This window comes from Strongylocentrotus purpuratus, unplaced genomic scaffold (assembly GCF_000002235.5).
Source record: "Strongylocentrotus purpuratus isolate Spur 01 unplaced genomic scaffold, Spur_5.0 spur5_scaffold_1, whole genome shotgun sequence".
In the NCBI taxonomy this organism is placed as follows: domain Eukaryota; kingdom Metazoa; phylum Echinodermata; class Echinoidea; order Camarodonta; family Strongylocentrotidae; genus Strongylocentrotus; species Strongylocentrotus purpuratus.
In genome coordinates, this window is record NW_022145594.1 from 17,276,412 (window position 1) to 17,288,709 (window position 12,298).

Here is a 12,298-nt window from a genome sequence, read left to right on the forward strand (position 1 = left end):
CGCACGTCAAACAACTGCCCTATAATAATGATTTGATCACAAATTCAATAGAAAACTAATTTTAAAACATACTTATAAACATACTTGAAGAGAAAAATATTCTCAAAAAGAATGAAATTCTGATAATACCAAACAAAAAATACTTGCTTGTATGGAAAAAAACAGCATGAGGGATGAACATTTTTGCATTGGAAGTGTGTCGCGCGTAGTTGTAAGTTTCGTTTTGATGAATTCCTTTTTTTTTGCCTGAAGTTCCTTTTTTTGGCCATCATGATTCCTTTTTTTGGTCGCACAAGGTCGGCAGCTCTGCACTTTTGGGTCACGAGTGTGTGATGAAAATCATGCAAAATTGATCAATTGAACCTCATTCCCTAGATAATGTTTACTGTACCTCACAGCAAACATGTCTACTTTGAGATATCTAAATGACAATGATTAAATTAATGCACTTAACAGACTTTTCAAAGTTTGTGTCTGTTTTTTCAGATGTCAAAATGAGGTCGGTCAAATGTATTTGGTGTTGTCCAAGATTTGTTACTCTTAAATCCTTGTGCTTGGAAATTTGTTTTCAATGATAGGAAACTCATATTTATTTTAGAGAGCAGTAATGGTAAAGATAGTGACTGGTTATGTGATATTTTACCAAATACAAAGAAGCTTTTTATAAAGCCAAAGGTGATTCATTTCAGCCTTCCAAAGAGTTCTAGAACTTCTTGAAAAGCCTCTTTTATCTAAAAGCTTCTAGTTATTGAAATTGAATGTAGATTCCAAACAATTAGAACTGATATTATCCAGAACGCTTTGTCTGACAGGGCCCCTCAGCAATGAATAGCACCCACTCTTCATTAAATTTCTATTCAATTTGTTTGTTTTTGTTTTTTTCTGGTGGGGCTTCATTTTACACTTCACCGTTTCATGTACAAATTGAGCTATAGGCATGGCCCACATAAACGTAGACTATTTCATGTACCTGTAATGATGATATTGAAAATAATAGTAATAATAACAATAATAATATTAATAATGATATTAATAATAGTAATGATAATAATGATAAATATAGTAATGATAATAAGAATGATAATAATTGTAATGACAATAAGAATGATAAAAATAGGAATGACAATGACAATAAGAATGATAGTAATGATAATAATAATGATAATAATGGTAATGATAATGATAATGATAATAAAAGTAACAATAATTATAATAACAATATAATAATTAAAATAAAATAAATAATAATGATGATAATGATGATAATAATAATGATAATAACAGTAAAAGTAACAATGAATAACAATACCAACAACAAACATGGTGTCCTCTCATCAGTACTGTTCTCTCTGCAACCATAATATTACCCCGGCTTACCTGTAACGCTTATGTTTCAAAAGCCATCATTTTTCTTTTCTATCAGGCATACATTGTCTACTATTGGAACACCTCGCAACCATCAGAACGGCACAACATCACAGTTCCACCCACCATAAAAACAACCATCTCTCTAAATGTACCTAATCTGGTTCCAGGAGCTAACTATTCCTTTAAAGTACGCTCTAACGCCACATCAGCAGTCAGCAGTGGAGAAATAAGAGCTCAAACCAGTAAGTATGCAGGGATGGTTCAAGATTTCACGATAAGGGGAGGGGGAGGGGGGAAGGGAGGGAGGGGGAGGGAGGGGGAGGGGGTAGAGTACTTCACACCCTTTAAGAAAACAAAAACATATTTTCTTAACCAACCTACTCAAAATGTCTTTGACAAGCAATAAAAAAAAAGGGTCATCTTTTTCAGGAGCCTTTTACAGAATTTGAAACAAACGTTCTTCTGCATTTCGCTGCGTCATATCGAACTTCACTTTTTTCTCTACTTGATTATGCAAACCAATGAAAAATATCAAATAATGTTTATGTTGTGTTAATATGTCATCTATCTCTGTTTGTTAAGTTATATGATGTCTATATGTAAAATGTAAGCGGAGTGAAATGACGATTTTTATTGGTAATGAATGTAAGTATTCAGGTCTGCCTTGGGGAATGTCGAATATGACGCAGATTTCTCTAGAAATTGGCAATTTCCTTTCATGCATTTTTTATATATATATAATTCACATAATAAATTCATGCAGAGGGGTGTTTCACATAGATCCTAAGTTGGACTTAGCAATTATGGAAAGCCGTTAGCATCCTTGAAAATATTTTGTAAAAGTTATTGTAATGTGTTGATTCAAATCATTCATATTTTCTATTATCAAGGAGATTTCATGTTCTTGATAGGGAATTAATGAAAAGTCTAAAATACTTCAATTTTTGCTTTTAAATGTATTTTATTTTAAGGCTACAAATGGCTCTCCATTATGTCCAACTTAGAGTTGAGTTTGACTTAGGATCTGTGTGAAATACTCCCAGGTTCCGTTGATATATATTTCTAGTTGTATTGAAGATTGTAAGAGTGAACGATCAAAATAGTTGTTGCCAAATTGAGGATTAGACCTTTGGAGAATTATTTACTCGTATGGGATAGGGCAAACGTTTAAGGGGTTGGGTTGGATCTTTGTCTCAGATTCTGAAACAAAATCCTGGATTTAGCTCATGCTGCAATCATAATTGTAAACCTTTAGGTCAGTCAGGAACCCCATGTCTTTTACAAGCCGATCGTCTGTCTAATAATCAAGATATTTATGATTGGAAATCAAAATTTCAAAAATCGTTTTCCTAACAGTTGTGATTACACTACAGTCTATTGGGGAAAATGAGTATGGTAAAACCGGTCACTCAAAGATTTTTACTTTTTTGAGGCACTTCATGATCATTTTGAAGTGCAATATTACACCATATCACAGACACTGATAACAAGTAGGGCCATGCATCTCAGATTTAACATTGTTAAACGATGCCTTTAAGTATTCCTCTCTGTATCCTTTTTTCTGCATATAGAGCTTCCCTCAGAGCCGACTGGATTCCAGGCTCTAGCAGAGAATGGTGTCATACATTTGTACTGGGGACCACCGGAAGAAACTTGGAACAAGACATTGGTAAGTTATTATTTTGTATTATTATCCGTATCAGACATCTGAGCAGTGGTTTTACAAAATCATATTACACTTGTTGTAATCCTAAAAGAGATAATCAGTAAATACGAGACCATATTACCATCTCATGAAAAAGCCTATGGACTTTACGTGTTAAAAAAGCAGGAAATAAAGTCTCATATTCACCGCGCCGTATTGTGTCATATTCAATGTACATCTATTATGCGTACGAGAACCTGCACATTTTGCGCGCGCTCTATTGTGACGTAATAATCACACCAAATTGGGTACACTGTTTGCAGTGTATCGAAAATGTTGTCAAGCAGCTGGATGCACAGTGCTGGTTTGACAAAGTTTTTTCAGTTCTATGAGATTTTCATGTATTTATTTGCTCTAGATGTCTGATTTGGATAATAATAACAATATTGACTGGCTTAACTTTTGGTAGATACCACATATATTGCCCTCACAAGACCCATATTGCCCTCGTCTTTGACTCGGGCAATATGAGTATAGTTTGGGAAATATTATGTGGTATCTCCCTCAAGGCCAGTCCATATTATATAACTATTATTTTTTATATAATATTGGCTGCCGGGGGGGGGGGGGGGGGGGGGGGGGTCATAGCAGGATGTAACGTCCCCAAGAGCCAGTATTAGTGCGCTTTTGGATAATCTTCAGTGAAAGTGCGTTGCCCTGTATAGATAGTACCTCTATCTTCAATGAAAGTGCGTTGCACTGTGTAGATAGTAGTACTATCTACACAGTGTAACAAACTTTTTGCTTCTCCCATCAATAATGGGCGAACTATCTTTCATCACATGATTTACTTTTGACCAATCGTAGAGCAAGATTCTTAGTATGTGGAATATAACAGCTAATAGCAGTAGTCATAGTTGTAGTAGTAATAGAAGTGGGAGGAGTAGAAGTAATAATAATAAAAATAGTAGAATTTGTATTAGTATTACTATTGTTGTTGCTGTTGTTACTATTACTATTATCATTTATCATACTCCTCCTCATCATCATCATTAGAATTAATACTGTAGCACATTTATTTGCGTTCTTATTATGATTATCATTAAATTCCTACTATTGTGTTTTACAGGGCTTTGCAGTTTATCTGCTAAGGATGAAAGATGTGTTCCCTGGTCAGACAGATGTAGAACTAATACCGGAAGATGCTCTAAGAAAGGTGGAGAAGAACATCTCTCTCTGGACCATCACAGGAGGAATATCGTCTTATCACTATGAGTTTCCAAAAGGTAGGCCGTCCATGCTCCTTACCACAACTTTGAAATAAGAAAACTTTCATGTGCTTATGTTTTTGTAAAGAGGGATGTACTCAAATGGAAGAAGAAGAAATAATACATAATTTTTCTTTCTCAACACATAACCTATCCATTTCAATCCACTCAAGCCAATTTAGCCCTATAATGGTTCTTTTTTTGATTAAATCTTATCTCCTCTTTCTTCCATTTTATTTGCAGACCTTGATCCTGACCTGTATGCTGTGATGATCAGTGTTGACCAGTATAAGGGATACTATGGCAAAACAGTGCCTCTCCAAACTGCCACCGAGAATCAAGGTATATTATACAAATAATACACAGCAGTGAGGGCATTAGTAAGAATTACCCACAGTGTTTGGACTGTTTTGAAGGTACCGAGTGTGGGTAATATTACTAATGCCTGAACAAAATGATGTGTATTATTTGTTTTATAAAATAATATTTTAAAACATGATTTTACTAATGACCGGTCATTATCCAAATTACGCGTTAGGCAAAATAAATGCCTGGTCATGTGTACGTTCTCAACCAATCTTTTGATTAGGATCCACGTCATCATCTTATAACACCAATTATCCTGCATATACTCATTCCTAATTCCATACAATCATTCCCTTTTCACACCCATAATATGTTCCAATTTCGATACTCCAATATTCTGGGGATAGCCTGCCAGACAGATGTAGAGTTAGCTCTTTCTTGCTCTTACTTTTCATGAACAGATTTTAAATTATTTAAGAAAGAGAAGAAACTGAAATATTTGACAGGCTTTCGAAAACCTCGTTCGGTAGATCTGGATGCATAGGGACTGGTAAATGAGAGAGAGGGAGAAAGAGAGAAGAAGAAAAGGAAGGAATGAAAGAAAAAAATAGACAATGGTAAAGTAAAAAAAAGAGGAAATAGGGAAGAGAAATACAAGAATTATCGGAAAAAGATGGTAGATAGAAGGAGAGAGATAGATTAAGTACAGAAAGAGGAAGAGAGAGAAGATATATATATATATATATATATACTAAGAAATAGAGAAGGAGAGAGATAGAGAGAAAAGAGAGAGAGAGAGAAAAGAGAGAGAGAGAGAAAGAGAGAGAGAGGAGGAGATGGAGAAAGAGGAAGAGACAAGAACATAACGAAAACGATGATTTAAAATGGAAATGTGAAATGGAAAGCTCACAGTCAACTTTTTGTTATTTTTTTTAAACAAAAAAGCTGCTCCGCCTCCAAAGGCCCTCTCCAAGAACCAAGCCCTATATGCCGGCGTCGCCGTTGGGATCGTGGTCATCGTCCTCATGGTCATCGTGGTCTACTTCGCCGTCCGACATCGTCGACTTCAGCAGAGCTTCATGTCCTTTGCCAACAGTCACTACGACACCCGATCAGGAACCGCCACGTTTGCCACGAGCGATGATGATGACGGTGGAGACTTAGGTTAGTAAATCCTTAGGGTGCGCCTTCCTCATCACATTTTACCCACAGGAATATCTATGTGTGGGCCTGAAGCAATTTTTTTCCATTGTATATTCATTGATGTATCCCTGAAGGGTGTTAGCGACTTCGCTAAGAAAACCTTTAATCAGATTTTACTCACAGGAAAATCTATGTGTGGGACTGAAGAATCGTTAACCAGTTTCTATTGAGTATTTACTTAACACAATGATCTAACAGACTTGGGTGAGTAAATTCTTAGGGTTTGCCTTTTACAATCAGATTTTGACTACAGGGAATCCCGTGTCTGGGACTGAAGTCTTCCATACCATTATATTTTTATTGAATTTAAACAAGTAAAGGATGAAAATTCTTTGATATTATAACTTTTTGTATAAAGAGAAGGCAACACCTATATATCCACACAATGGGATATTTGCAGCATAGATCTTTTGCCGGGGACCCAACGCTCTCCATCATGCCTATGCCCTGCAAGAGTATAGCAAATCGGGCTGTGTAATCATGTTGCCACCCATATACCATTGCTGGTTGTATTACACGTGCTCCTGTGAGAATTGGTCAAGGTCAATTTCCTACACTAACAAAATTCCCAACTTTAACCCTGGATCGTACGGCATTGTCAGGTGTATGTCACTTCTTCCTGTGACAAATGCTCCGCGATAATTTCCTACATTAACAAAAAAAAATTCTTCTGTCCTCAACCCAACACTATACAAGTGACCCTCGACCTAAACCTAGCCTAAAACATAATTTATGTAACCCTAACCTTAAAGTGTACCTATTACCAAAATTTCACCAAAATATATCTTGCTCTGTACAGTATGTATTAAAAGTAGTTCCATGTCATGATACTATAATTAAAATATGAGCTTTAAATATTACTTTGGTAAAAAGATTTTGAGTTTAAATACACTCTCAATTAACATAAATATGACTACTTAATGCGCCTGTATGAGTATAAAAATAAATAAAAGAGGACCCGCACAGAGGTCATGTCTGACTTTTGACCTGTGTGGGGGGTTTTGTGTTATCCTTTATTTTCTTCTTTATTCTTATCCGTTAGTACTTACATGTAGAATGTCTGATGAGTTTTTGAGGTTCATTTTATACATACTAAATGCACGCAAGTGATTTGTTTTTTAAAAGGTGATTGGTAACGTTTACCGTATGCTTTTGACCAAATAAAGCCTAGGGAGTGTTTCACAAAGACCAAGATCGACTTTAAGTTGGACTTAATTATGGCATGCCATTGGTCTCTCAATTATGATCTTTGGATAATGTTTTTTCCTTCAATAATGAACTATCAAAAATGTAAATTCTGTAGATTTGTGACCGCGATTGATACGTCCCTTGAGAAACCAATACCAGTAAATGATGAGATAAAATAGTGGCGTGAACGGCTTGCCATAGTTAAGTCCAACTTAAAGTCGATCTTAGTCTTTGTGAAGCACTCCCCTGGGGCCCGTTTCATAAAACGTTTTATCTGTAACAAATTTCTATGATGAATTTGTTGTCAGCCAATCAGATGCCTTAATTTCAGTAGCTTATAACAACTTGTAACTTAAATGCTGCTTGTAAGTGTCGACTTGCATGGTGATGTAGAAATACAGTAGGCTTGCGGGTGCACCATCACTCCTGACGACGAATAGTCAACCTGTTCGAAACATCGAGCCACTCATCCTCTCCAATCGCTATAGTTCTCCTTAGAACTATAAGCTAAGAAAGATAACAAACAGTCCTTTTCAGGACTACACATCCCCAAGAAAGATCACCGAGTCAGAGTCCTTTCCAGGACTCCTCAATCCTCTTTCTCTCTCTCACATGGTGCACCCGCAAGCCTACTTTATAACTTGTAACTTGTTATGATATCAAGTTTTGTGAAACAGGGCCCTGGAGCATTTGTCACCGGAACAAAGATCAAGGCACCCCCCCCCCATACTTTAACATTGAACTGTAGGATAATATTTTCATTTCATTCTCGTCCCTTTCACTTTAACTTTCACTTTGCTGCCCTCTATCAGAATTATTAGCTGAACTTCAAGGTAAGACATTCTGTGACTGTCGCCCTTTAACGCTCACTTCCCCTCTTTGCTTGCACCTTTCTATAGTTATGTTACAGTATACACAGTATACTGCCCCCTCCCCTCCCCCTCCCCTCCCCTCCCCTCCCCTCCCCTCCCCTTCCCTTCCCTCCCCTCCCCTCCCCTCTCCCTCCCCCTCCCCCAGAAAAAGAACTATCGTTCCTAATATATGTGGTATGTTATTGCTCAAGATGTAGATTGTACATTTAGTTTTTTTGTTGCACAGTCAAACCTGCTTTAGTGACCACCTGTTTAGAAAGACCACCTGTCTACAAGGACCATCTGTCTACAAAGACCACATTTTGTTTCTCTTGAAAATGGTTTCTCATTAAAACATGTACTAAAGGAACTTGTATTTGAAGACCACCTGGCTTTAAAGACCACTTGGATGGTCTTTAGAGACAGGTTTCACAGTATCAGTAAACCGTAAAAGCATTTAGTGAGAAGCAACAAAAGATGACAACAATAATAGTAATAATAATTAAAATGATATTAGTAATTAAAATAGTATTAAAAGTGAAGATGATAGTAAAAGTACTGGTAATACTAATAATAGTAATGATAATGGTGGTGAAATATTCTGATCAAGCGCCATTTTACAACCCCTCACATGCCAATCCAACCACATTAACTTTTTTTGTGTGTGGAAACTGTAGAAATTTATTGCCAAAAGACATAAGTGCCCTGGCAGGACTTGAACCATGAACCATGTGCTCCACACTCTGGTGACGTAGCCACGAGACCACAACACCTCTAGATTTCCACATTTCTTCAAGTGTTTAATAGTTGCAACACTGATCAGGGGGAAGACAAAATTATGGTCTATGGATTGGTAGCAGCTCCTTACAAGTGTCACACACTCTCACATTCGACTTTAAATTGTCTGTTTCCGTGTGATTCTTCTTCTTCATTAACTAATTTCAGGAATAATTCCATCCCAAGCATGGCATTGAAATTCAGAAGAGAAATGATAATGATATCTTCTGTGATGTTCTCGTGACAGCCTAGTGATATTTACGTAGACGGCTCCCATTCCACCATTGGTTATGCTGTATACTTTATTTCACTCTGTATCTTTTTATTTCAATCGATTTATTTGCTGCTTGATATTACGTTTACATGCTGACTTACCCAAATTGATTTTTTATTCTTGCATTATGTTGTACATATTGATTTGTTCCAAGTTACATGTTTCTGTATATTGCCCATCATTTTGTTTAACTTAACCTCAGGAATCTTGTAGCATTTTATATTTTAGACATTTCCACCCTTTTGTTTTATAGAGTTACCTTAATTCTTATCTTCTATTGGCAGTACACATGCACAGCATTGCATGAAAGTTGCACATATTCATTTTCAAAAGAATATTAAAGATACTATGTCCCTTTTGCAGCCAACATCAAATTCTGTAGAACTTTGCAGGAATTATGAATATGTCTTGTATGTTCTATCTGTGAAATTTAAACGTTAGCAGTGTCCTAATTTTCAAATTATGAAGGAAACCCATTTACTTCTTAGACTTCACTGTCTGTTTGTTTGTTATTTTATTTTAGCACGGTGGCATACTTCAGCCAATGGCTGTTCTTCAGCATGGCTGTGCATATAAAAAGCAATCACAATTTTACAAAGTAACTGTAGATCAACATGATTGACATACAAAGTTAAATAAAACATACACATATATATAAACAAATAGGTTAGAAGGCGAGAAATCCAAACAAGCCCTAATTAAGAAAAATAATACGAACAGAAAAAAATAATATATATATAAAAGAATATTTTTTTGTTTTAAATGGAAGAAAAACAAATCAGTTGTTTTTGTTTGCTATTAAAAGTCAAACATGATATAACAAATCTTATAAACTGCTTTTGAAAGTATAGTAAGTAAGTGTATATTTAGTTTCTACCAGCAATTCATTCCATAGTTTTGCACCATAATAACTTAAACTTTTCTTTTTGAAGCAGGTTTTAATTCTTGGTAAAGTAAATATACAAAAAGCATTTCTTAAGCTATAGGAAGTGTATTTAAAATTAAATTTACTTAAAAGATAATCCGGGGTTGATTGTTAGAAATTTTATACATTATACATTGAACATGGTTGTTACGTCTCTCAACTAGGGTATCCTAACAACAAATTTTCATACAAAGTCTAGTTGAGTATCTATTTTCCACTCTTATTACTGTTTTTAGTAATCTATTTTGTAAAATCTGTAGTTTTTTTTAATATTTTGTTTCTTCATATTATTCTAAACAACATCACAATAATCTAATTTACTTGGAGCAATTGACTTATAAAAAAGTAATGCCGTTTTTTGCGAGATGCAATGTCTTCTTCTTTTTAACAAATACAAATTCTTCACAGTACTTTTACACAAATGTTTCACATGTTTATCCCAATCTAACAAGTTATCAATGTATACCCCAAGGTATTTAAACACAGTAACCTGGTTCAGTTTTTTTGTTATCAATAAAAACATCTACATTTTTTCCACAAATTCTTTTTTTAGATCCAATTAGCATTGTTTCACATTTCTTTGTATTTAGTGCCAACCAATTAATGAAAGCCAATCAGAAATATTCCGTAAGTCTTGATTCAAATGATTTTCAATATCTAATTAAATACACCAACAGCTTCAATATATATTCAACGACTGGTTTCAACAACGTTTCTGATAAATTATCATTTCCACATGCTTTCTCATCAGGAATCTTCATCAATACCTCTCTAACATACTGATCACTCACTGACTGAAGACAAAATGTTGCAGGCGTATTATGTACAAATTGTTCATGGTCATCATAATTATAATTCTCACATCTCTGCTCTTGAATTGATACACCAATATCTACCAAAAAAACTATTAAATCTATTTGCAACTTCTTCTTTATTTTGCAGTATGCCATTATGGTCTTCTATAAACAATATTATTTTCATTATCTTTCTTACTCGGCATAAGAGTTTTCAATGATTTCCAAATTTGTTTAGAGTTTCCTTTGCTTACTTCAACACTCTTTACAATAAAATCAGCCTTTGCTTTACAAGTTTTCTTAGTGACTTGATTTCTTAAACATTTGTATTCAGTCCAGTCTTCATCTTTTTTTATATTTGATTGCTTTTTTTCTTATTCTCAGTTTCTTGAGAGGTGCATTTTTTCAATAATAACCATCAATCTTTCTATAAAGGTATCGTATGCATTATTCATATCTTTACATTGTTGAATATCATCCCAATTAATCTGTTTTACATCTGCAATGTAAGCATTTACGTCAAAATGTTTAAGATTGGTAAGACTCCAGATTTATCAATTTTCTCATGTCTGTTTGTTATTATCAAGTCCAATATAGAAGCAGTATCTTTTGTGGCTCTTGTGGGAGAATAATGTGGGACAAATTAAAACTATCAAAAATTTCTGACAGTTGGTTTATTTGCCAGGTTCTTGTATCAGCCTGTATATTTATAATTCATGTCACCAAGTATTACATAATCACAATTCATATCATCAAGTCTTTGTAACAAATTACGGATAATAATGCGTTTTGGTTATTCCTTACTGTTCTTTCACATGTGATGCATGGATAATGGATAGGCATTTAATTAATATGCCATAAAAACATTGCAATGCAATTTATCGTGACTAACCAAGGCGATCGATGTCCCTCAGATCCTGGATGATCACCCGCTTTCTCTCCGTAGCAGTGATGGCGAATATTTTCCCATCTTGTGTCCATGTCCATGCGATGGCGCTGGACTTACTGGCCGCGCAAATCAGCTGTTGCCGCTCGCCTGTCAGGTCCTCGTTGATGAAGATCAACTTCCCTTTCAGCTTCGACCTCACCTCGTACACCTTCTGCCTCATGTTGTAGGTAGAGAACTTCACAATGACGCTCTTTTCCTTTGTGCTGCCGTTGTGGTTCTGGTTCCTCCGCGTGATCCGATGGCTGCGGTCGATGTCGCCAGGAGAAAGCTCGATGTTGAGACGGTCTCGAGCTAAGTCACACTTCAGCTTGTCCATGTTTTCTCCCTGGGTCTCCTTGATGCCATAGAACCTCAGGCAATTTCGTCATCTGTATTGCTCATGCTCATCCAGTTTTTCTTGTAGTCTGTTGATTTTCCCCTCGAACTTGTCATTTTTCCTTTTCTCCAACTTTGTCTCTTTTTCTTTGGACTCCATGTCCATTTTCAGTGCAGCGTACACTTGTTGAGTAACTTTCCCGATAATAGCTTCTTTCACTGCAGCGACGAGGGCATTTAGGATTTCGGGGGAACATATTGCGGTTTTAATCTTGGATTCAATAGCTAGATCGAGGCTATTGTCTCCATCAATTTTTGCTGTTTCCATGGCTTCAGTTCGTTGATGATAATCTTCTTGTCCCTTGGCGTTCTGTGATTGATTTGCCCCCTGTAACTTCGGGACCCAGTTACTGGAGCTCCGCTGTCATCAGAGGT

At 35.7% G+C, this 12,298-nt stretch overlaps 1 protein-coding gene across 4 annotated transcripts in view; it reads left to right on the forward strand.

The window, feature by feature from the left end:
* LOC582560 (sortilin-related receptor) overlaps positions 1–12,298 on the forward strand; it is a 105,828-nt gene that overhangs the window by 88,237 nt on the left and 5,293 nt on the right. For 3 of the 4 annotated variants that reach the window (XM_030977748.1, XM_030977750.1, XM_030977749.1), the window contains 6 exons: positions 1,424–1,610; positions 2,940–3,037; positions 4,143–4,299; positions 4,525–4,623; positions 5,533–5,751; positions 7,791–7,811. In XM_030977748.1, coding sequence (XP_030833608.1) covers positions 1,424–1,610; positions 2,940–3,037; positions 4,143–4,299; positions 4,525–4,623; positions 5,533–5,751; positions 7,791–7,811 — 781 coding nt within the window. The remainder of the gene's footprint in view (positions 1–1,423; positions 1,611–2,939; positions 3,038–4,142; positions 4,300–4,524; positions 4,624–5,532; positions 5,752–7,790; positions 7,812–12,298) is intronic. The other variant, XM_030977751.1, reaches the window with a different exon arrangement.